At 36.3% G+C, this 25,511-nt stretch overlaps 1 protein-coding gene across 7 annotated transcripts in view; it reads left to right on the forward strand.

Annotated features, from left to right (window-relative positions):
- KTN1 (kinectin 1) overlaps nt 1-25,511 on the forward strand; it is a 109,572-nt gene that overhangs the window by 12,509 nt on the left and 71,552 nt on the right. For all 7 annotated transcript variants that reach the window (XM_030929781.1, XM_030929783.1, XM_030929784.1 and 4 more), the window contains exons 2-5: nt 18,065-18,619; nt 22,561-22,698; nt 24,018-24,188; nt 25,240-25,370. In XM_030929781.1, the coding sequence (XP_030785641.1) occupies nt 18,097-18,619; nt 22,561-22,698; nt 24,018-24,188; nt 25,240-25,370 (963 nt within the window). In that variant the 5' untranslated portion in view covers nt 18,065-18,096. The remainder of the gene's footprint in view (nt 1-18,064; nt 18,620-22,560; nt 22,699-24,017; nt 24,189-25,239; nt 25,371-25,511) is intronic.

Consider the following 25,511-nt stretch of genomic DNA (forward strand, 5'->3'; position numbering starts at 1 on the left):
TCAGGCAGTGAACCTGGTTCTGTTTTATTGCTGTTACTTTTAGAAGCTGAACTATCTAGCCATCTTCCTGGTTCCTTCTTCCCTCTACTCCACTTAAGATATGGGTTGCTACTTTGAATTTTTATTGCATTTCTCACCCACTATGATGTTTATCTTAGTTTTGAGTTTAGCCATATCTTTTAAATTATTTCCTTTTATATTCATGCAAAAGGTTGGTGCAAAAGTAGTATTTCACACCATTATTAAGTTATTTGGAGTAGGAGGATCCTTATTTGAAAGTGTTTATCTTCATTTCTATCTATCTTAGTCTTGTTTTTTGAATCCCAGCTTATGTATCCTGAGTAGTACTCATAGTGTATCCTGAGTGCTCTAGTTCAGTAATCTTTCCCTTCCTTTGCACAAATCTGTCTTTTAATCTTGTTGAATATTATTCAGCTCTACAGAACACATCTGATACTAGCATCACACTAATTTATGATTATATAATAGTTAGAATCCTTAAGTCTTGAAATGCGATTCTTGCTTTTGCTGCTTGATCTCACTCATCTTGGGTTTCTTCATTCTGTTTTGGAGTTGCTATTCCCACTCAAGCAGAGTAGATTTTTTTTTTTTCGTTTTTTGAGTTTGGACTGGTATCCGTTGTTGTCTGAAATATTTTTGCTTGTTGTCTCCAACTTGAAAGTCAAATATTCGATGTTTTGAATTCATTCTTGAAAACCCTGCTGGTAATTTAAAAGCTATTAAATGAAAGCATATTTCCATTAATTTTAGTAGGGAATTATGATGCAATATTTCATCCCAAACAGTTTTCATACGTAGGTAAATATTAATCTAACAATGAAGACAAGTTTGTGTAGGTATAAACAATTTGAAAGTAAATACACTTTATACATAAAATATAATGTAGTATATTGAAGGCGAATTGTATTTGCCAAAGGAGAAAGAAAATTTGATGGTGGATGGTAGTGTGGTTGGTAGGGTGTCACTTTTTGGAAAGTCTGTTTCCTCTGTATTGTGTTTTTTCACCAATTCACGCGTTCTGGAGTTCAGAGTTATCTTGCATTCAGTCTGCACTTAAGTTGTCTGTGCAGAAAAGCACCACTAGGGCAATAACAGATAAACACAAGTTGTTTAAAACACGGGAAATGGAACGCAAGCAGAAAAGACAGAGTTGTAGGAGCTGGAAGCTCATTGACTTTCTTGCTCTGCGTATATACACAAAGCATATCTAGGTTCATCCAGTATACTGTATGTGCAGTATAGATCTGTTGCATATGATATACGCTGACGGGAAGTAATTATGTTGAATAAAACATTGAGTGTGTCTTTGCCTGAAATCATAAATGTTGAAATTTCACTCTACAGAATATTTATTTTGTGTGTGCTTAGGTAAACAGTCACTAATACCAAAAAAGGTCATTGCTTGAAAAGTGGTAATTTTCAAGAGCCATTTTGATGAAAACCAGTTAAACGAACAGCTCATTATGTGTGGTAAGTTTGTAGACTTAATAACGTGATATTCCAGCTTATCTGAACTAGTCAGAATTTCTGCTATTCTAACCAGGTAGCTCAAAGGGTAACACAGGATAATACAAATCTTATGTTCTGAAACCTTTCGTTGGTTTGCCCTTTGTTCTCATCCACATTTGTAAACTGGCAAGATTATCTTTAAGTAATTGATTAAAATGTTAGTAAGGTCAGACTAAGAACCGAGTTTTTTGTACATTGTTAAGATACTTTCTAAACCATTAATTGGCAACTTTGGGATATTATTGTTTAACCTTTTAAATATTCTCCAATTTATGCCACTATTCAGCCATGTTTAGGATTTATCAATCTTGTCTCCAAGGATAGCTTGTTTATTGACTGTTGTAACAAAATCAGACATTCCATAATGTGTATTGGGTTTTCCTGATTTAGTAATCCTTTTATTTAAAAAGGTATTGGAGTGATTTTTTTTTTTTAATAGTGACTGGTTTGGCGGCCGGGCGCGGTGGCTCACAGCTGTAATCCCAACACTTTAGGAGGCCGAGGCGGGCGGATCATGAGGTCAGGAGATCGAGACCATCCTGACTAACATGGTGAAACCCTATCTCTACTAAAAATACAAAAACATTAGCTGGGTGTGGTGGCTGGCGCCTGTAGTCCCAGCTACTGGGAAGGCTGAGGCAGGAGAATGGCATGAACCTGGGAGGCTGAGCTTGCAGTGAGCTGAGATCGCACCACTGCACTCCAGCCTGGGCAACAGAGCAAGACTGCGTCTCAAAAAAAAAAAAAAAAAAAAAAAGATTATAGTGGATAGCTTTTGATGTGCCTGTATTTTTTAGTAACATTGTCTGGATTTACCTAAAATAAATTCATCAATTTTAATTTGACTACTTTCTATTTTTAGTACATGATATTTAATAGCTTTTACTTTTTTTTTTTTTTTTTTGAGACGGAGTCTCGCTCTGTCCCCCTGGCTGGAGTGCAGTGGCGCGAGCTTGGCTCACTGCAATCTCCGCCTCCCGGGTTCACGCCATTCTCCTGCCTCAGCCTCTCGAGTAGCTGGGACTACAGGCGCCCGCTACCGCGCCCAGCTAATTTTTTATGTTTTTAGTAGAGACGGGGTTTCAGTCTCGTGGTCTCGATTTCCTGACCTTGTGATCCGCCCGCCTCGGCCTCCGAAAGTGCTGGGATTACAGGCGTGAGCCACCGTGCCCGGCCTAGCTTTTACTTTTTTTCCCCTAACTCTTCAGGCATCTTCTAATAGTGAGGAAAGCAGAAGCCTTTCATGGAACTTTAAATGTAGGATCATGGCAGCTGTGTCTGCTGAAGGCAACATCTATGTTTGCATGGCTGTTGAGGTGGTTGTGTTGTAAACATGGATTCTAAGGATGACTATAGGATAGGAGCCTCTACTTGTGGCTATATTTTAGGTTCTGATAACTGATCACCTTTCAACCTCTTACTTCATATTTCTGTTGTCTGGAAGGCAGTCTTTGTGATCACAAATTTTGAAGGTTCATGGTATGCTGTGTTTTAATTATGTTAATTACATAATTTACGTACTTAAACCAACTTTCAGTTGGTGAAATCACACGGACTACTTTTTCTTGGAGTTAGCTCCCTATGGTTGTTCTTAGTAAGATCTGTTCTCTCACTAATTTTTTGCCTAGGTTTCTTATTATTGTGAGTGATGTCAAAATAATAGAACCTTTTTTTCTTTTTTTGACAAACTTTTTTTTTTTTGCCACTGTAGACTTAAATACACTTTGTTAATATATGAAAGCTACACTTATTTCCAATTCAAGGTAATTATATCTGTACTTTTTGATGTTTTTTCTGTCACAGACTCTTTGCAGCTTCAAGAATAGAGCATTGTAATGAAGACCATATCATGATAAAACATCCTTGATTTTGTGTTTCAGAGTACCAGTGAACACAAATAGAATCAGTATATACTGTATATATGAAGGATTATTTTGAAAAAAAATCCAAAGGGAAGAACTCACAAGGAGCACCTATATAATGTTATTACATATTTGACAACACTGTGTTGGACTCTGTTGGGCTCCCAGATAGGTGGGAGAACATATATTTGAAAAGGAGAGTTACTCATTTGGCTTATACTTTTTGAGTAGTATACACTAAACTTTGTATAAGAAGTGAGTAAAAATCTTCAGTGAATGTTTTCTTAAGCCATAGTTCTTAAGGTACAATTTCAGGGAATGATAAACACATAAGATTGTATTAAAGCAAATGCCTCTTTATTTCAGTGAATCAGAATGAGAACATTTCTTAATTTTATCGGATTCTTCATTTGTACTTGTTTTTAGATTGTGTGTAAGATTTTGCTGTTTATTCACAATTTTGCTATTTGTGTAGATGTTGAATCTCTTTGCTTTTTCTTAAATAGCAATGATAGGAATTTCCCTGTGGAATATGAACATTAAAATTGAAATGTAGAAGGGCCAGCATGGTGGCTTATGCCTGTAATCCCAGCACTTTGGGAGGCTGAGGCGGGCGGATCACTTGAGGGTCAGGAGATTAAGAACAGCCTGGCCAACATGGTGAAACCCTATCTCTACTAAAAATAAAAAGATTAGCCAGGCGTGGTGGCGGGCACCTGTAATCCCAGCTACTTGGGAGGCTGAGGCCAGAGAATCACTTGAGCCTCGGAGGTGGAGGTTGCAGTGACCCAAGATCGTGCCCCTGCACTCCAGTCTAGGTGACAGAGTCAGACCCTATCTCAAAAAAAAAAAAAAAAAAAAAAAATGTAGGTTGTAGAAGTGTAGAAATTAAAATGTAGACTACAGAATAGATTGTAAGGTTTAGAAAAAAATTCAGGCTTTCATCATTTAACTAGTGTACTTGACTATCTGTGAAGATTTGTCCTAATTTTGTATGGCTTTGTACATGAAAGCTTGGAATCGAGGGGCCAGAGAGGGAAAACTCTTTGCTAGCACTCTTTGTGCATTCCTGAAAAGTTTATTAGAGAAAAGCGAAGGTCAGCTGTAATCCCTAATGAAAGAATAAGAATATTGGTTTCTCAGTCAGTCATACTCTGGTTGGAAAGAGGTACTGTTCATTAAAAAAATTACATTCTGGATTAGTAAATTTCATATAAAGTTGAATTTTTACTATTTACTAATGTTAATCAGTTTTGTTTGTTGCATGGCTGACAGACTTATTGCTTCTGAAAACTAATAGTATTCCCATGTTCAGCAGGGTCTAGAATTCTGTGGTAGTTAATGGTCATTGTTTCTATAGAGATTTTATTACATTATCCTTTGGCTTCTATTGCTAAGTACTATATAAGTCTAAATTTCTTCTTCAGTGCTCTTTTCTGTGTTGCTTTCAAGACTTGTTTGAGTTACACAGTGTTACTACAAATATGTTTAAATATCTTCTGTTCCAATTTTGTTGCCTTTCCTGAATTGGAAGATTCATAGCTTTCAGCAGTTTTTGAAAATTCTCAGCCACTATGTTTCTTTGTTCTTTCCTCTCCTTGAATTCCCATTTGATTTATTGGACATTCTCATTGTATCCTTTATGTCTGTTAATTTTTCTTTCATATTTTCCCTTATGTATAATTTTTTTGTGATACATTGTCAGTTTTTAATCAAGTCTGTCTTGTTTGATAATTGAGTTTTATATAGTTATCAGGCCATTTGGCTTTTAATTTCTGGGGGTGTTTGTATGTCTGTGTGTGCATATGTATGCATACACATAATTTATAAAGTTCAAGTTCTAATTTTTCTTTTTTTTAATGAGTGTTTTCTGTGTTGCTGATTTATAACTCTAATGGCTGATATTTTTGTTTTAATAGTCTTTCACATTCTGTTACCAGTTTTTTGGGATCTACTCCCTGTTTGTATGTGCTACTCTTGTTCATTTTGATTGGAAGTTCACCTTTGACAGGAGAATATCTGCAAATACTATACTGTACAGACTAGATTGGATAGAGGTAGTTTTTTTTCCAGAGGGATTTTTCCTTCCCAAGAGTTTTTCCTGAGTCACAGGGCTTTTGTGGCTGTTGATCCATTTTTTTTTTCTTTTTATTGAGACGGAGTCTCACTCTGTCGCCCAGGGCGGAGTGCAGTGGCGCAATCTTGGCTCACTGCCAACCTCTGCTGCACAGATTCAAAGTGATTCTCGTGCCTCAGCCTCCAGAGTAGCTGGGATTAACAGGCTCCCGCCACCATGCCCGGCTAATTTTTTGTATTTTTAGTAGAGATGGGGTTTCACCATGTTGGCCAGGCCGTTCTCGAACTCCTGACCTCAGGTGATCTGTGAGCCATTTTTATGTTAATATTTGTGGTAGGAAGCGGGCAGTAGGGGAGTGTTCTGGATTGGCAGAGACTGTAGATAAGAATTTATGATTGTCAAATCTTAATGGAGACTTTTGGGTTTTGGAAAAGCAGACAAGCTTTCTCTTGTGTCTTTTTCGCATTTGTGCCAACACTACTTATGAAATCTATTTTTTTTTTCAACTTACTGATTTGAAATGGCACTGTGATAATATACCGAACTTTTTGTTTGTATTTGGGCTATTTTGCCTTTAATTGGGTGTTCTTGGACAAGGTTTAAAAATTCTTGTTTTCATAAGCAAAACTTTTTTAGTAGAGTCATTTTTGACAGTATTTGATATTCTCATTTACATTTCATGTTTAGTTTGTGAGATGTTTTAGGTATTATGTCTTTTCTGGGGATAAGCAAGAATAAATGTCTTAGGTATTATGTCTTTTCTGGGGATAAGCAAGAATAAATTATTCTTGAATTCACTTTTGATTTATTGGACATTCATCATTGTATCCTTTATGAATAAATTATTCTTGCTTATCCCCAGAAAAGACATAATACCTAAAACATCTGATCATTTTAGTACTTTCATTGTTGAGTGACCTAAGGTGATCCACCTTAAATTTAATTTCATTAAGTTTAAGCATCAGTTATTAAGACTACCTGGTGGTAGTGGGATTGGACAGATTTGTTAAGGTTAGGGTAGAGATAGGACCACTGGGAGAAGTTACAGGGTGATGTGATTTTGGATCAAAACTAAAAAGAACTTGTCTTTCTAAAGAAATAAAGGGGGTTTATGGGAGGTGTTCATCCCTGCTTTTCAAGCATAGGCTGGCTGCCTGTTTCAGCTGGGTCTAATCTCTGAGTGGTTAGTTGGATTAGATGGCCCTTTCTTAGGAATCTTATGAAAGGAAAAGTAGGTCAAGATGGTAGATTTTAAGGGGAGGAAAGCTTTTGTACATGGTGTAGCTGTTTTGCAGTTACATTATTGGTATGAATTTCATGTTGTAATGTTAATTTTTGAACAGTTTTGATGACTTATGTTCTTTTGTCTTTGAAAACTGATTTTATGTGTTGATTTGAAAGACTTTTAAAAAGTTATTAATTTTTTTGGTATTAAAGCTTTCAGTTTGTCTAATTAGAAATTAGATTTTTTTTTAACAGAATAAAGTTTTAACCAGATTATTTCCTATGGAATTGTTTTTAAATGAGCAGTGCCTTTTCCTGAGAAAATGGGCTGGTTTGGGCATGATGAGTAAGCAAAAGTCTAAAAGATACTTTCAGCAGCTATCATCTCTGCAATTCCTTTTCAGTTTCTTGAGAAAGCTGTTCCAATGGATTGATCTATTCTCATGAAAGGGGAAAAAGTTTGATTAAAAAATAGAAGTCTCATTTGTTGTGACATGATACCTAATGGAGAAATTAAATTTCATTACTCATTTCTGGCATTAGTTGTATTCATTTCAGATTGGGGTAGCAGTACTTTAGAATGGATATTGCTGAAGTAAGGGGTGTGTTAATAAGATGTGAGTCATAGAAATAACTGCCTTGCAGTTTAAAAGGAGAAATTATACCATAGCTTTGAAATTTTAGTGTGGTCTATAAAGTTAATCTTAGAAAAGATACAGTACATGAGATTCCCATGTTGAGGAATTCAGTGTTTGGATTTCCTGGATTGTTTTGTCTTTTGCTTACTTCGAATGTTTTTCCTCTTATTTTAAAAGATAATTATTTAATTGTGTTGTGCACTCCGGGGCCATTATACTTTTGGTGTAGTGACTGACTAGGACAATAGGAATTTAGATGAGTTTTTGCATTTTGATGGCCATTTCAGGAAATGGTTAATGCTTTGTCTATTTTTCTCATTGAGTTTTTTGTTTTTTTAAATCGATTGGTAGAATCATTTATTTTTAAAAATTCTTACTGCAAATGGAATATACTTACAAAAATTTAAACATATAGAACTATGTAAAATGAGCCTATGTATTTTCTTGTGTTTTCAAGTACTTTATATTTTTTCTTGTTTTCAGATAGATTTTTGCTCTGTCACGCAGGCTGGAGTGCAGTGGCGTGACCTTGGCTTACTGCAACCCTTTGCCTCCTGGATTCAAGTGACTCTCATTGCCTCAGCCTCCTGAGTAGCTGGGATTGTAGGTGTGTGCCACCACACTCAGCTAAGTTTTGTATTTTTGGTAGAGACAGGGTTTTATCATGTTGGCCAGGCTGGTCCTAAACTCCTGCCTCAAGTGATCCACACGCTGTGGCCTCTGAACGTGCTGGGATTATAGGTGTGAGCCACCATGCCTAGCCCTCAAGTGCTTTATATTTTTTCTTATGTTTGAAACTTTATTTGAATGTTTTTAGTTGATTTGAATGATACAGCCTTCTACTGATTGGAAATAACTTAACAGTAAACTGAATTTTTGTATATATTTGGATTTGTTTTAGATTTTGAATTCAATTATTATTTTCTTATCTTTATCATACTGCAGTATGTTGCTGCCTTGCTATATTAGTTGAAACCATTTACTGTCTCATAGAATTCTGTGCATGTGTATATAAATAAAGAGTAAGTGCTCTGGAATTTTAGGAGGAGAACTAGCTGTGGACAGGGTGCTTGAGCTGGAAGAGTAGAACCACATGGAGGCTCAAGTTAGGCTTTTTGCTCTAGTTAGTTTTGTAGATACTATATACTTCCTTTCTCAGTGAGATTATAAATTCATTTAAAGTCAGCAAATTTATTTGTGAACACTGTTAAATACCCTGCATTCAAAAACCTAAGTGGAAAATTAAAACGAGTGCAACTTAAACAAAGAATGAAAACTACAACAATAATTGTAATGTGTTTTATAAGACTTTCAACACTGGTTTTTTTGTTTGTTTGTTTTTTTGTTTTTTGAGACAGGGTCTCCCTCTGTCACCCAGGCTAGAGCGCAGAGGTGAAATCATGACTTACTGTAGCCTTGAGCTCCTGTGCTCAAGTGATCTTTCTGCCTTGTTCTCCCGAGCATCTGGGACTACAGGTGCATGCCACTACGTCTAGCTAGTTTTCTATTGTTTGTAGAGACAGGGTTCTGCTATGTTGCCCAGGATGGTCTTGAACTCTGGGCTCAAGCAATCCTTTCTCCTTGGCCTCCCAGAGTGCTAGAATTACAGGCGTGAGCCACCATGCCTGGCCACCATCTTTTTTACACTTATTCTCTGCTTATGACTTTGCTTCTTATTTCATAAAGAGAATCGTAGCATTAGGAACAGAATTTTCACAAGCGTCTATACCATCTGCCTCCTTTCCTGTCCTGGGTCTGTGCTTTTGTATTCTTCCTTCTCTGTATTCCTACAGATGAACTGTCTGTGGTACCATTATAAGGCCAGTCAGTCTATCTCCTTGTCCAAATTCTGTCCTTTCTTGCTATTTGAAAACATTGCCTCTCCTGCATCATTAGTCTTTCCCTTTCTACTGAATCGTTTTTTTGTCAGCATATTATCATGCTGTAATTTCTCCCATCTTTAAAAACCAAACTCTTAACCTCATATTCTCCTCCAAGTTCCATCTTATTTCTCTGCATCCTTTCACAGGAAGGCTGCTTCAAAGAGTTGTCCACGCTTGCTAGAGTTCTTCTAACTTTTAAATTCGTTTCAATCAGGTTTTGATCACCACTACTCTACTGCTTTGGTTAAAGTCACCAGTAACGTCTCTGTTACTAAATTCAGAAGTCAATTACTAGTTTTCATTGTGTTTTACTTACCAACCCCATTTGACAAAATTGATCCATCTCTCCTCCTTAATAGACCGTATTCATCTGGCATCCAGGACAGCACACTCCTGGTTTTCTTTCTACCTCTCCTCTCTCCCTCGAGAGTTCTTCATCTTCCTGTTGTTGAATTTCAGTGCTTCAGTCTTGAGACCTGGTCTCTATTTATACCCATTTGTTTGGGATTTTATCCAAGTTTATGGCTTTAAATATAATCCATTTGCTGAATACTTCCAAATTTATATCTCTAGCCTTCACTTCTCACGTGACAACTCTTTTATTTAGCTGTCTACTGGACATCTCCACTTACCTAAAACCTAACTCCTTATCTCAACCATAACCATCTCCCTGCCACATTCCCCTATCTCAGTAAAGGGCAGCTCCTTTGTTTTTGGCCTAGTCTAAAAGCTTTGGAATTGCCTTTGGCTTTGTTTATTCTCTCATACCCTACATCCAGTCCATCAGCAAATCATCTTGGCTCTACCTTTATAAAGTATCAAAAATTTGACCACCTCACCTGCTACCATCATCTCTAAATTATTTCAGTTGTCACCTAACAGTTTTCCCTGATTTCACTTTCTCCCTACACCCTTCCCTAGTCACACCTCTCCAGTAGTTTTCCCATATTACTGAGAGCATTAGCCACAATCCTTTTCCTGTAAGAAACAACATGAATTGTTAACCACATCCCCTCTCCCTTTCAAATTCTCTTTGACCTCATCAGTTTATCCTTCTGTTCATTCTGCCTGAACCACGTTGTCCTTACTGCTCTTACTCATATATGGCAGGTATGTTACTGTCTCATGGTCTTTGTGCTTGCTCTTCCCTCATTCACTGTATTTTGCTCTTCACTTAGATACGGATAGCAACATGGCTCTTTCACTTATTTCAGGTCTTTATTGAGATGTCATTTTTTAAAAATGAAATCATCTCTGACCATTCTACTCTAAATTTTAACCATTAGGAGTTTGAGACCAGCCTGGGCAACATGGCAAAGCCCTGTCTCTAAATAATTAAAAAAAAAAATAAATAAAATTTAACCACTGTCCACATCTTCCTGTTCTCCCTATTTCTCTTCCCTGCTTATCACTATTCTTGCTACTTATTGCCCTTTCATATACTGCATACTAATTGTTGGTCTGTCTTACCACTTAGTAGAATGTTAGCTCTGTAAGTGCAGGGTTTGTGGCCCTTTTACTGCTGTCTACTCAGAATGTCCTAGAGCAGTCCTGACATATGGTCAGTGCTAAATAACAAATGAATAATAAAGACTTATTGTGGAAGAGAGTTGAAATTACATATTCATAGGTTTGATTTAAGCTGGGTTTTGAAGGTTAGGTGGAGATGTCATACAAAGGACAAGGCAAAGATTTTTAGATTTGATTGCAGGGATAAGGTGAGGTGCTTTAAATGGAACTTTAGAAAGTGGTTCCTCTGATTGCCTGATTCAGAATCCATAGTAGCCTCCTCCTGCTGATTTTTCCCACTTGGTTGACTGCTGATCTTTTCTAGCTAGTGGTCCCATATTTTCTTCAAAATCTGATCTACAACTCCCAGATAGGAATGTATTCCTATATTCTTAATCTTGGCAAGGGGTTTTCTCATTTATGGAACCTTCCAAGCATGACATGTGGGAATTGTCTTACTAGAGTCCTCACTCACTTTCAGATAGTTGAGTTTTCTTGTTAGTTGTTCCAAGTATTTCTGTGTTGAAATTGATTTACTGTCATCAGATCTACTTAAACTGTTGAAAGTCATTTTAATTGATCTCCTTGCAACTATTTTTAACCTATCCATTTGGTTTTATTTATATGTTTATTTTATTTATTTATTTATTTATTTATTTATTTGAGACGGAATATTGCTCTGTCGCCCAGGCTGGAGTGCCGTTGGGGATCTAATTCTTCAGCTTGTTTCTTCTGCCTCTTGTTCATGATGGCTTATCACATGTTCTGTTATTTTTTTGTGGGCTCATATCTGGATAATAATTTTTAAAAACCTTAAGGAGCCTGACTTGGGGAAGGATTCCACGGAAGAGGTTATGCATTTGCTTCTACCGTGGGTACTCTGGGCACCACCAACGGGGAACCACTGACATTTTTTGGCTGGCATATCCAAGATCATGCAAGTAGTTTGGACCCTAAAGCCAAGTGAGAAGAAACTCATGGTTAAAATTTTTAAGTAAGACTGAGTGAAGGCCGAATTGGAACTAAAAGTCAAGATTCTTGCCTTCCATTTTACTGCTTCATTATATTGCTATTTACTAATCTTAAAATAATTTACTTTTGCTCGGGATGTATCTACAATATAACACACATACTATATTCGAAGGTTATCAACTACATGATACCTAATATTTAATTTTAGCAGGAGGAGTTCATTGTAGCTAAACCTTTTGCAGAATGGAAATTTACCAATAGTAAACTTTTTGTCACTGTAGAGTACTTAACCATAAATCATTTTTCTTAAAAAAAGATGAATGTGTCTGGTTAAAAAAAGTGAGATAGTATTGTGGGTTTAAAGAAAGGTAAACGTGGTATGAAGAGTGGCACGTTTGGAATGCCAAGTATTTAGATTCAGTGTGATCAGATTACAGATAGCTTTTTTTGTTCTTGTTGTTGTTTTTTTAACCTATGAACATTATTTTTACAAATAACCTGTAATAATAGCTTTCAGCTTAGGCCTCACAGCTACTTCTGTCATATTTTAACTGTATTCAAATAACGAAATCAAGTTCTTATAGGCTGCTCTGGGAGCCTGTATATCTTAAGGGTGTATTCGTTTAGTTGTCCATTGATTTATACCGGAACTTTTATGGAATTTTGCATTCCTATATTGAAAATTACCTTTCCCTCAACTTACTGCTTTTGTTTTTTTCAAATGTGTCTGCTTGCTTTGTATGTTTTTTGGTGGAAAAATACTTTCACTGTGTTCAGATTTCAGTCTTGAATTTTGATTTGTTAAGTTTTTGCTAATGGTTTTTTTGAGTCACCCTAACTGATAAAATTGTGTCAATTGAAGTACAGAAATATTGATAAAATTTTTTTGTGTCATTTGCTTTCAATATTTTTAATGTGAAGAAAAGGATAGCAGAAGCAAGAGCAAATGAAACCCTATAGTAAGAAAATATAATTCAAAATTGTTGTATTACTTGAAATTTAATAGTATACTTATCAAACTGCCTCAGTTTTTTCTCATAATATGAATAATTCTTACGTTTATATGTTTAAGCTGTTGAAGTTTAGTACTGTGCATTCAGGTTGGTTACTTAAATTATTGTTTTAATGTGAAATTGTAAAAGTTGAACAGTTAAACAGTAAAATGTTTGTAATAATCTCCCTTCAAAAAAATGTAATGATTCTCATTTTTTAGGTATCATCTATGAGTGTATATAATACTCAACACAAAAATTTTAATCTTTCTTCTATGTAATGCATTTTGCTGCATTACAATCTTAATTATTTTAAATGGTCGTATGATGTTTCTTCACATGTCCCACACTGAAACAGTTTCATTGTTTTATTATATAAACAGTGTGGTCTGTCTTGTATATACATAAATATATTATCCTTTTTGGTTAAGCAGTTCTATTGAAAGTCTAATAATTGCCACCAGATTTTTATATCACTTAAAATTTTAGGTTTCACCTCTTTGTTATATTAGTATAAACGGGTCATTGTGCCTTCTGAGAAGTTTATAAAATTTAACTCAGTGATGTGTCTCAGTTTTTATATGAACAAATGTAAGTTATAGGAGGGCAAGTAAATAGAATTTTGAAACTATTTGATTAGTATTTGTATTACGTACTCTGATGAAACACAACTTACATATCATGCATGTTAACTTATTATAATTATTTTTGTAGTTCTTTTAAGATAGGGCAGGAATGAAAACTCTCATTGTAGAGCAGGATTTTAAACTTGGGGCCTGGGCATATTCTATAGGGAATCCAGAAACCTTCTGGAGATTATATGTAAAACTTAGTGAGTGTGGATACTTTTTTTCTTTGAGAAAGAGGGTCAGTATCCTTATCAGTTTCTTGAAAGATTTATGTCCAAGTAAAAGATAAGAGACAATGGTGTGGAATGTGGTTTTAAAATAGTTTGGACTTACTTTCCTATCATTCCATGGATATTTGTCTCCTGGTTCTCTTGACAGAGAAATCCTATTTACCACCACTGGCTGTTTATTGCTTTCAGATTGGAATCTATTATAACTTGTGTGTGATGAGGTTAAAGAGGTAACTAATACTACAAAGGGTTAGCCAGGCTAGGTGGTACATGCCTGTAGTGTAGTTGCAGCCACTTGGGAGGCTGAAGTGGAAAGACCTCTATAGTTTGATGCTGCAATGCACTAGCATAGGGATTGTGAATAGCCAATGTGGTCCAGCCTGAGCAGTGTATATATAGAGACCCCATTTCTTAAAAAAAAAGTGTAAAAATATTATAATTTTTTTGTAATAACTCAGGTTGTGAGTTAGCAAAAATCAGCAGTGTTAATGATTTCTTCCATGTGTGAAAGAACAGCATAAGTGTCTACATGTCTCCATTTTTCAACTCAACAAACATGCATTGAATTGCATACTGTGGACTTAAAAAATTTTAATGACCTGGTTCTTATCACCCAGAGCTAAATTAACGTTTTCTCAACCTCTTTCCTTTTATTTTTCAATTTTGCCTCCCTGCTTTTAAATCTTTCTGTGTTTGTTCTTCCCTGAATTTTCCTGTTTCATTTTCAGTTCCTATTTGTCTCTTGTTTTTTCCTCCGTATGTAATTCTGATGCTCGTGGGTATAATGTGAATCTGAGGTATATTAACTGGTATGGTAGTATTTATTCAATAGACACTCATGTTTTGCCTTTTTAAAATAATATTTTAAGAATTTCTCATAAACAAAGTTTAAAACTAGCGTATTAAGGCAAATGAGACTGTACCCATGATTTTGGCATAATTCCTTAGTTACTGAACTTGCGTATATAAAATGTTTCGATCATATAAATACATATGATTTTGACTTTTTAGCAGCATTGAATTGAAGTTTTAGGTTCATGGTTTAATACCTGTACTTTGAGTTGATATTTGCTGATTGAAAACATTCTGATGTTGAATGTTTTCTTTTTTCAGTTTTTATGTAATGTTGCTGTGAACTTTTTTTTTTTTTTTTTTTTGAAGACAGAGTCTTGCCGTGTCGCCCAGGCTGGAGTGCAGTGGCGCGATCTCAGCTCACTGTCACTGCAACCTCTCCCTGCTGGGTTCAGGTGATTCTTTTGCGTCAGCCTCCTGAGTAGCTGGGTTTACAGGTGCGTACCACCACGCCCGGCTGATTTTTATACTTTTAGTAGAGATGGGGTTTCACCATGTTCATCAGGCTAGTCTCAAACTCCTGACATCCAGTAATCCGCCCGCATTGGCCTCCCAAAGTGCTGGGATTACAGGCGTGAGCCACCGCGCCTGGCCTGTGAACATCTTTCTATATGTTTTTTTTTCTTGCAAATAAATTCCTAAGGATAAAGAATTGGGATTATTGAGTAAAAGAAATGCAAACATTTTCTTCTTTTTTATTCTTCTAAAAAAAGCAGGATACATGTGGAGAACGTGCGTGTTTATTACATAGGTATATGTATGTCATGGTGGTTTGCTGCACCTTTTGACCCATCCTCTAAGTTCCCTCCCCTCAATCCCCACCCCCCAACAGGCCCTGGTGTGTGTTGTTCCCCTCTCTGGGTCCATATGTTCTCAGTGTTCAACTCCCACTTACGAGTGTGTTTGGTGTTCTGTTCCTGTGTTAGTCTGCTGAGGATGATGGCTTCCAGCTTCTTCCATGTCCCTGCAAAAGACATGATCTCATTCCTTTTTATGGCTGTAGCAAACATTTTCTTGATTCTTAATCTCTTTGTGTCTATGTAGGTTCCTCTAAATGCATAGTGAGTCTCACATGAGCTCAAGTGAAGGTGAATTGAATTGCGTGAAGAGGGACTCCCATGAAAATCCAGAGACAGAAAGCTTGATTCCTTCAGGCCTATATATGGGACCTGGAAAAGGAAACTAGAAAATCATTAAAACGTTTGAAGAATCGGTGTTTCAGAATTCTTGTGGTCTCATAGCCTCTCTTCTCCTTGAACATTTGCTACTGTTTCTTTCTATGCAGGTGAATTTGCTGTGCTTGATCATAATTTCTGCTTTCCTAAGACCTAGGTTTGTACAGGGCTGCAGCTTATTCATATAGGCCTTTTTGACTTTTGCCCCTTTTTTCATCTTCTGTTACTGCTGCTAAGTGCCTCAGTGCCTCTTCTTCACCAAAACAAAAATTTGAAGCATTCCAACTCATTGTTTTTTGCTTTTTCTCCCTTGACTTCCCAGCTTATGTTGGATAGGCTGTGTATTCTGTGGATGTTATGTTTGAAAAGAAAATTCTGGGCTCTTTAAAAGCATTCCTGGGTGACGAATCACACTTACGCAGGCCCAATAAAATATGTCAAATTTTAAAACCTGGTCATTTCATGTTAATTTGAATTATCAGGGAAACAATTCTGTATGGAGTTTCTTTTAGTATTTTGTTAGCACATGATTCCTTTTCCCCCTTAGCGTGTTAAAACCTTGTCTTAGTAAATCTAGGGTTTAACTAAACTATTTAAAAATTGCTTATGGAAGTATGAAATGTTACTTCAGTCATACAGATTAATAACATGTCTGTTGAACAAACGACAGTCATTCCTTGGCATGTGCGGGAGATTGGCTTCAGGACCCCCGCATATACCTAAATCTAAGCATGCTCAAAGTCTTGGAATAGTCCCTGTGGAACCCAAGTATACAAAGTTGGCCCTCCATATACTTAAGATTTCATGTCCAGTGAATACCGTATTTTCAGTAACAATTGGTTAAAAATAAAATCCATGTGTAAGTGGACCAGTGCAGTTCAAACCCGTGGTGTTATAGTTCTGGCAAAGTCTTATATTCAATAAACTCACATTTGTCCAATTTAAAATCAGATGTTTTCTTAGGTGTAAAATAATTCTTAGAGTAAGTCCCCTGTTTAGGTAGAATTGGTTTCTTTATCTAATCATTACGTATCAAGATTCTCCAAATCAATAATTTGAAAACTTTAAACATTCTTAGATTTATTTTTACATTAAAAGTGCAGAAATTAACTTTAATTTGCTTTATCCAAAACATGTCCTGATGTTTAATTATATCTGTATTATATACCTTGTCTTTTTCTACAACACACTTGAGATGACATAAGAATACAAGTCACTTTTATGTGGCTTATGCATGTTTGTAAGGAGCATCAGTATGTAGAATCTCAACATCAGAATAATTTTTACTTTGAGATTTAGGGGAAACTACCCTTCACGTAAGTGATACAATATCTGTATTCGAGGCAGATGTTGGTAGTGAAGTTACATCTTTCCTCCCTGCCGCCATACTTACTGAGTCAATCTAAAAGTAGGGCCGATGTTCTATTGATGAGGTAAAGCCTTTTATTTAGCAATTTAGGTAGGATGTTGATGGCCGCCTCGCTTTGGCTGTATAACTTGTTTTGTGCAGTATGGGGTGCCTTTAAAAAACTGAGATAAGTTCCTAACTTGTAATTTATTTCACTACTTTATTTTTTTGAGACAGGGCCTTGCTGTGTTGCCCAGGCGGGAGTGCAGTGGCAGAGTCACAGCTCACTGAAGCCTTGACTTCCAAGGCTCAGGTGATCCTCCCACCTCAGCCTCCAAGTAGCTGGGACTACAGGCTCATTTTAACTAAGCCCAGCTAATTTTCTTGGTGTTTTGTTTTTGTTTTTGTTTTTTGTAGAGACAGCGTTTCGCCATGTTGCCCAGGGTGGACTGGAACTCCTTAGGCTCAAGTGATCCATCCGCCTCAGCTTCCCAAAGTGGTGGGATTCAGGCGTGAGCCACTGCGCCTGATCTGTAATTTTATTTTAATGCCAAATGCCACATCCTAACATTTTGATTTTGATTTTATTAGATTTTTATATCCTTGATAGATCCCACCACATCATGAGGCTGAGAGTCACTGGTGTAAAGATGCAAGCAGTTTGTGACTGGTCTTAATCTGTAAATAAACCACCTCTTTTTGTGTGTGTGTGTGTGTTTCAGAATATGACACTTTTAATGAATGTCCATTGAGTTGGTAATAGTGCCTCTTTGTTTTCACATGTAGTTATCAACACTGTGCAATAAACAAAAAAATTTAACTACTGATAAAATACCAAAAGTGGATATTTGGGGAAAAGAAAGTAATGTATATTTAAAATTTTTCTCTTCAATTAGGACATTTTCACATGATTTAGAAATGGAAGGATGTGTTCTACTCTTTCTAGTTACCACTCGTCTTACTTTTCATAGTATGTATGAATTGTTGGCAAATAAATCAAGAATGTGATTTAAAGAACTAACCTGTTTAGATTTGTAGGTCAGGTTAGATTTGAAATGCCACTTAAAAGAGCAGCAGTTTTGACTTTAATGTTTATGAGACTGACAGGTTCTTTTTTTTGTCCCCTCCTTCTTCCCTATTTAGGTTTTTTATAGGATCACATTGACAAAAGTACAATGGAGTTTTATGAGTCAGCATATTTTATTGTTCTTATTCCTTCAATAGTTATTACAGTAATTTTCCTCTTCTTCTGGCTTTTCATGAAAGAAACATTATATGATGAAGTTCTTGCAAAACAGAAAAGAGAACAAAAGCTTATTCCTACCAAAACAGATAAAAAGAAAGCAGAAAAGAAAAAGAATAAAAAGAAAGAAATCCAGAATGGAAACCTCCATGAATCTGATTCTGAGAGTGTACCTCGAGACTTTAAATTATCAGATGCTTTGGCAGTAGAAGATGATCAAGTTGTACCTGTTCCATTGAATGTGGTTGAAACTTCAAGTAATGTTAGGGAAAGAAAAAAGAAGGAAAAGAAACAAAAGCCTGTACTTGAAGAGCAGGTCATCAAAGAAAGTGATGCATCAAAGATTCCTGGCAAAAAAGTAGAACCTGTCCCAGTTACTAAACAGCCCACCCCTCCCTCTGAAGCAGCTGCCTCAAAGAAGAAACCAGGGCAGAAGAAGTCTAAAAATGGAAGCGGTATTGTAATCTATTTAATCTATTTAATTTTATTGTATGATTTGGAGCTTGGAATTGGGATATTCTGTTAGGTACATACACAGGATGTTTAATACTGAATTTGAAACCGAGATTATTCTTTTCATTATGTGTTTGCTTCATTAATTGCTGGTAGAAATTAGTATTGATCATAAAATAGCACTTTAAACTTCAGAGCCCGATGCAGTGGCTCATGCCTGTAATCCTAGCACATTGGGAGGCTGAAGTGGGAGGACCCCTTGAGGCCAGGTGTTTTAGACCAGCCTGGGCAACAAAGTGAGACCTCATCTCTACAAGAAATTAAAAGAAAAAAAAAAACAAACCCATGCATCTTATAGATATCCAACTTTGACTATTTTACTAAAACCACTTAGGACCTGTAAATATCAGCAGTTATGAACTTCACTTTCTAAATGATGTGGTAAGAATTAAAGGTGGAAAGCTAAAATCAGATATCATTTCTCACCCTTGATTGCTTCATTTTGCTAACATTTATCATATATCTGTTTTATGCTAGGCATTATGCTAGGTAATAGGGCTACGGAGATGAATAGTGCATTTTCAAGGTAGTCGTGTGTTAGCTGTAGACACAAATAGGTCATGATAAAATATTTAGTGTAGTGGTCTAGATATGTCTAAACCAGTGTAGGAATTCTAAGGTAGACCACTTAAAGCATGTAATGCCAGAAATTTTTAAAGTTTGGGTAAGTACTAGTTAGGTTTTTTGGGTGGGTGGGGAGGGGAGGGAGATTCCAGGGAAAGGGGGCTGTTAGGTACAATGGAAAAGCCTTGAGAAATGGTGTGGTGATGTGTGCAACTGTAAACAGTTTGTTTTATTTGAAAGGACTTGTATGTACCATTAAGTCGTTTGTGTGTCTTAACTTGTAGGAGGTTATATTGGATTTTTTTTTTTTTTTTTTTTGAGACGAAGTCTCACGGTCTCGCCCAGGCTGGAATGCAGTGGTGTGATCTTGGCTCAGTGTGTCCTCTGCTGCCCAAGTTCAAGTGATCCTCCTGCCTCAGCCTCCTGGGTAGCTGGAATTACAGGCATGTGCTACCACGCCCAGCTAATTTTTGCATTTTTAGTAGAGATGGGGTTTCACAAAATTGGCCAGACTGGTCTCGAACTCCTGACCTCAAATGATCCACCCGCCTTGGCCTCACAAAGTGCTGAAATTACAGGCGTGAGCCACCACGCTCGGCCTGGTTATATTGGATTTTAAATATTTGCATGTCAGCTAGGATCAAGACATAGTAAGGGTAAGCACTACATGTTTTAGTTGGGGAAAAGGACATGTAAGCCAGTAAAAAAAAAAGTGATTTATGTAGGAGATAGAGAAAGTATAGAGGAAATACAGAAGCTAAAGCAACTACTGCTTATTCTGGAGGAAAGGCTTTACAGAGGAGGCAGTGCCTGGGCATTGAATCGCTTCATCAAGCAGATAGTGGGGTCTCATTCCTCATTGACGGGATATCATGTAAAGGCACAGAGCTGCAAGAGTACAGTGTATTGTTGAACCATACAATGTGAGGTGTAGAGAGTGGTAGGGAACAGAGCTGAAAAGATGGCAGTGGCTAGATCATGATGGGTTTTGGATACCATGCCAGGGAGCTAGGACTTCTTAGGTTAGCCATTGTTGAAGATTTTCAAGCAGTTTAGTTACATGGTCATATTTCTGTTTTAGAAAGATTTTTTGGCAGAGCTAGCAAGAACAGATTTCATGGGGCGGTATTTGATGCCGGCAGACTAGTTAAGAGTTTATTGTAGTTTTCTAAAATGAAGATGTAGGCCTGAACTATGGTAGTGACAGAAGAAACAAAGTTGAGAAGTATGCAAAGTAAGAATGACACGAATAACCTCACTATATAGAAGTGTGGCAGATAAAGGAGAAGACAGGATTAAAGCTGATCTCCCAAGTTCTGAGTTAGGTTGGGGTTGGCAGACTGCAACCTGTGAACCACATGTAGCTCACTTCCTTTTTTTATGCCCATGAACCAAGAATAGTTTTTACATTTTAAATGGTTGGGAAATAGAATAATATTTTGAGAAATGTAAAAATGTAAAAAAAGTCAAATCTCAGTATTCATGAAGTGTTTTTACATGCAGCTACATTCATTAACTCATTCATAATATGTTTATGACTGGCTTTCATGCTGCAGCAGCAGACGTGAATAGTTGTACCAGAGTCCATATGGCCTATAGGGCCTAAAGTTTTTACGACCTGGCCCTTTGCAGAAAAAGTTTGCCAACTTGTGCTTGGCAGATGGTTGGTAGCACTAAAATGGGTAATACTGGTGAGAGACTAGATGTGAATGGAGAAGAGAACACTCCCAGTTTGTGTTTCCAGTACCTGTGGGGCCATCTACTAGAGCAATTCAGGATGCAGTAGGGTATGTAAATGTAGAAAAGTAGATTCAGAAGCCTTAAGCATGAAGGTAGTAGAAGGCATGAGAGTAGATAGTTCATCCGAGGAAAGGATTTCAACTGAAGCCCCAACACTGAGAATTAGCAGTATTCAGCAGAAGCAGTTCCCAAAGGATACTGCAAAGGAATATTTCAAGTGTAAGAAGAGAATTATCATGGGAGCTGATAGGAGATAATTTATTTTATTTTTATTGTGGCAAATTACGTATAGCATGAAATTTACCATTTTAACAACTTTTAAGTGTATATCGTGTGGTGGTAAGTACATTCATATTCTCATATAATCATCACTACTAGCCAAGTCCAGAACTCTTCATCTTCTCTAAATGAAACTCTGTACGCATTATACACTAATTCCCCATTCCACCTGCCTCCCCGTTTTCCCCCGTCCCTCCACCTTTCCCCATATCTCAACAATTACCCTTCTGCTTTCTGTCTTTATGAATTTGACTACTCTGGGAATGTCATATAAGTGAAATTATACAATATTTGTCTTTTTGTCACTGCCATATTTTACTGAACAAAATGGAGAAGAGAGAATTTTAAGAAAGGGGTAGAGACCAGAAGTATAAAATGCCAGAGTAGTCAAATAAGGATTAATGGGTATTTGTAGAATATGGCATTTGGGACATTAGGGGAGCTGAGTTAATCCTTTCATGAAATGAAAGAGATAAAAATCAGGTTGCAATTAGTTGAGGAATGATTGGTAGAAAAGGAACTAAGAGTATTTTGTCAATATGTAAGGAAATGTATGTGGGATGCTGGGAATTATGGTGATAGGGAAGAGTTTTCTCTTCCTTCCTTCCCTTCTTTTCCTTCCCTTTTCTTTTTCTTTTTCCTCTTCTCTTCTCTTTTCTTTTCTTTTCTCTTCTCTTCTCTTCTCTTCCTCTGCCTCTCTCTCTCTGTCTCTCTCTCTTTCTTTCTTTCTTTTCTTTCGACAGGGTCTTGCTCTGTTGCTTAGGCTTGAGTGAATAGTGCGATCTTGGCTTACTGCAGCTTCAACCTCCGGGGCTTAAGCTTTCCTCCCACCTCAGCCCCAGAGTAGCCAGAACTACAGGTGTGCGCACCACACCTGGCTAATTTTTTTATTTTTTTCATAGAGATGGGGTTTTATAGAGATTGGGTTTCACCACGTTGCCCAGACTCATCTGGAACTCCTGGGTTCAGATGATCCGCCTGCCTCAGCCTCCCAAAGTGCTAGGATTACAGGTGTGAGCAACTGCACCTTCCTGTTTCTTTTTTTAGATGATAGAGACTTGATCATGCCTATTGGCTCAGTAGGGTTGAAAATAGCTGAGGAATGGAAAAGGAGGAGTAAGTACATTGAAGAGCTGGTGTAGTGGAGTAAGAAAGCTAGAATAAGTTATTAGTAAGAGCGTTGTATGTCACACTTTAAATTTTTAGTGGTAAAGCATTCTGGGAATGACTCAATGATTGCATCTTTTCTGTTATGTTCATTGTTTGCTGCAATTATTTTTTTCATTTGTGTTTAATAAAGATGACCAGGATAAAAAGGTGGAAACTCTCATAGTACCATCAAAAAGGCAAGAAGCATTACCCGTCCACCAAGAGACTAAGCAAGAAAGTGGATCAGGGAAGAAGAAAGCTTCATCAAAGAAACAAAAGACAGAAAATGGTGAGATGTTTAGATATGTATTTTTATAATGCTAATTCTAGAGAAGTACACCAGCACAAGGACCCTGGAAATCTCACATGCTCTTTAGCTCCCAGTTTAATGTGTGCTAATGACAACTGTAATACTAATGCAGGTCTAAAATTATCTTTAGCCTTATGACTTTGTAGTGCTTTGACAGATGGGCAGAGTGTACATTTGAGGTGAAAAAGTTTATATACCATTTACAAAGGGCAAAGCATTTATAAATATTCTTAACTTAGTTTTGAAAAAAATAAATAGCTTACAGACCATAGAAGAAAAACATTCTTGAAATATTTGTACTTTTTAATATCATTTAAAGATTATGCTTAAGGACATTAGCTAGATCTGGCATTAGCATACATTTCTAATTAATTCCTAAACAGAACTCGCATGTGTATATAGCAGGCATCAAATGATAAGAGATGGAGCAATCTTATTTGTTCACAGTTTTCCAGGGAAAGCTTGGCTGTGAAATTTGTGAAGACTAAACAACTTAAAATTATTACATATCAATTAGTTATGAGAGAAATATTACCTGAATATATTTGTTAAAATTAAATGTTAAACAATTTTAATTTTAAATAAAAGAAGAGACATATATAAGTACAAAAGTTCTTTTTAAAAGGTAAGAATGAAAAGAAAAGAGATTTTCATCTGGGTGTGGAAGTTTGTATCTCTAACCAGCAGACATTAGACTTGATGCTCAAACACTTCAAATTCTTCCCATTAAAATTAGGAACAAAATAAAGAGGCTTCCTTCTTCCACTTTTAATGTTATTTTGGAAGTTTTAGCAAGTGTATGTGTGCCATGGAAATTAGAGGCATAACTATTGAGAAACCAGAAGCTATCTGCAAGGAACACTGTGATTTTTGTACTTAGCAAGTACAAAGAACTTGATTAAAAATTATCAACTGCAATAAGTTGGTACAGTACCAACATAAGTAAAAACTAATAGTTTTCCTTGAGCACTAATTAAGTGGAAATAATTCTTATATTAAAACAAAAATTAAATGAGACCTAAGGATGCGTAAAAAGTTTTTAGATACCGTTAGAGGAGATATGCTGTACACTTTTAGATAACTTAAATGATTTACTATAAAATAAGGCTGTTGAGCTGGTACTGCTTCATTAGAATGAGTGTTTTGACTTGTTAAATGGTGAAATAGGAATTTGAAACCAATTTGAGCTACTATTAGAGGTTTCAAAATAACTGCGTTTATCATTAAAGTATGCTTGCATGTCATTTACTCTGTTTTGTAAAAATTCTAAGTACGATTTTGTTGAACTTAAATTGCAGTCTTTGTAGATGAACCCCTTATTCATGCAACTGCATATATTCCTTTGATGGATAATGCTGACTCAGGTCCTGTGGTGGATAAGAGAGAGGTTATTGATTTGCTTAAACCTGACCAAGTAGAAGGGATCCAGAAATCTGGGACTAAAAAACTGAAGACTGAAACTGACAAAGGTAATAATATATGGGATTTACAGTCTTCGTTGTCCTATAAAAACACATTTCTGAGTTCTGATGGAGTCATATATTTCATTTTCTCATAGGAACAATGCATTGCAAAAGAATCAAATCCTTGTAGTAGAAGATTTATTGGTAGTCTTTTAGTCCAGCCTCCTCAGTTTTGTAGATCTGGAACTTGAATTTGACTTGTTAAAGGTCCTAAAGCTATTTTGCTATCTGATGATTGTTTTCCAGCTACTACTGTCTCCTGTGAGGTTTCTTGGCTAATTCATAACTGGTTTTTTTTTTTAATAGACTTTTTTTTAAGAGTAGTTTTATGTTCACAGCAAAATTCATTGCAAAGTTCAGAGTTCCCACATACCCCTGTTTCTACATATGTACACAACTACCTTTTAAAACTTATAATTTAGCTGAAGTATTAAAAACCCTAGGCTCCTTTGAGTCTGATGGGTGGCAGTTCTTTTTAAGAAGAGGTTGTTAATGCCTAATACGAGAACCTTGGGAAAATAAGGGTGGGTGGGTCAGGAGGTGCTTGATGCATGGATTTTTAAAATGTCAGGATGGTTTGCATATATTTGATCTTCATAGAATCAGGTTTCCTTTTTATAATTATCTTAGAACTTATTTTATCATGTGTCGAATTTGGCTTATATATCTCTCAGGATTATTTTGTATTTCACAGTTCGTTGTCAGTGTGCAAGGATTATTAAAGTTCATTGAGATTATTATGAATATAATAGTGCAGATACTAGCACATACTAGACACCTAAGTGATTTTTTTTAAAGTGAGGGTATATTGGCATTTTAGTATTTTGCAGTTTGAGCAAACTTTTAGCTAATGTAATTATTCCGTATTATAGAGGATAAACCCTTTTTTTCCCCTATTGACTGGAGTATTTGTTTTATTTGACCTGAAGTATGTATCTGTTTTCTTTTGGTTATTGACTTTCTGGGCCATGAATTCTTCGTGCTTGACTTTGCTGAAGTTATTACTTGTGTTTTTTTAATGCCAACTCTTTTTTTTTTTTTTTTTTTTCAAATTAAGAAAATGCTGAAGTGAAGTTTAAAGATTTTCTTCTGTCCTTGAAGACTATGATGTTTTCTGAAGATGAGGCTCTTTGTGTTGTAGACCTGCTAAAGGAGAAGTCTGGTGTGATACAAGATGCTTTAAAGAAGGTAAGCATGTTTTTTGATTATGGGCATATTCATGACCAGTCATTAGAAGTTCACCAAACAAGACTTTAGCCAGAGCAGTTAATATCTACTCCCATCCGTAACATCTCAGAACATATAGTCTGGAATGCCTTCAGAAATTAT

Source organism: Rhinopithecus roxellana, chromosome 5 (genome assembly GCF_007565055.1).
Source record: "Rhinopithecus roxellana isolate Shanxi Qingling chromosome 5, ASM756505v1, whole genome shotgun sequence".
Classification (NCBI taxonomy): domain Eukaryota; kingdom Metazoa; phylum Chordata; class Mammalia; order Primates; family Cercopithecidae; genus Rhinopithecus; species Rhinopithecus roxellana.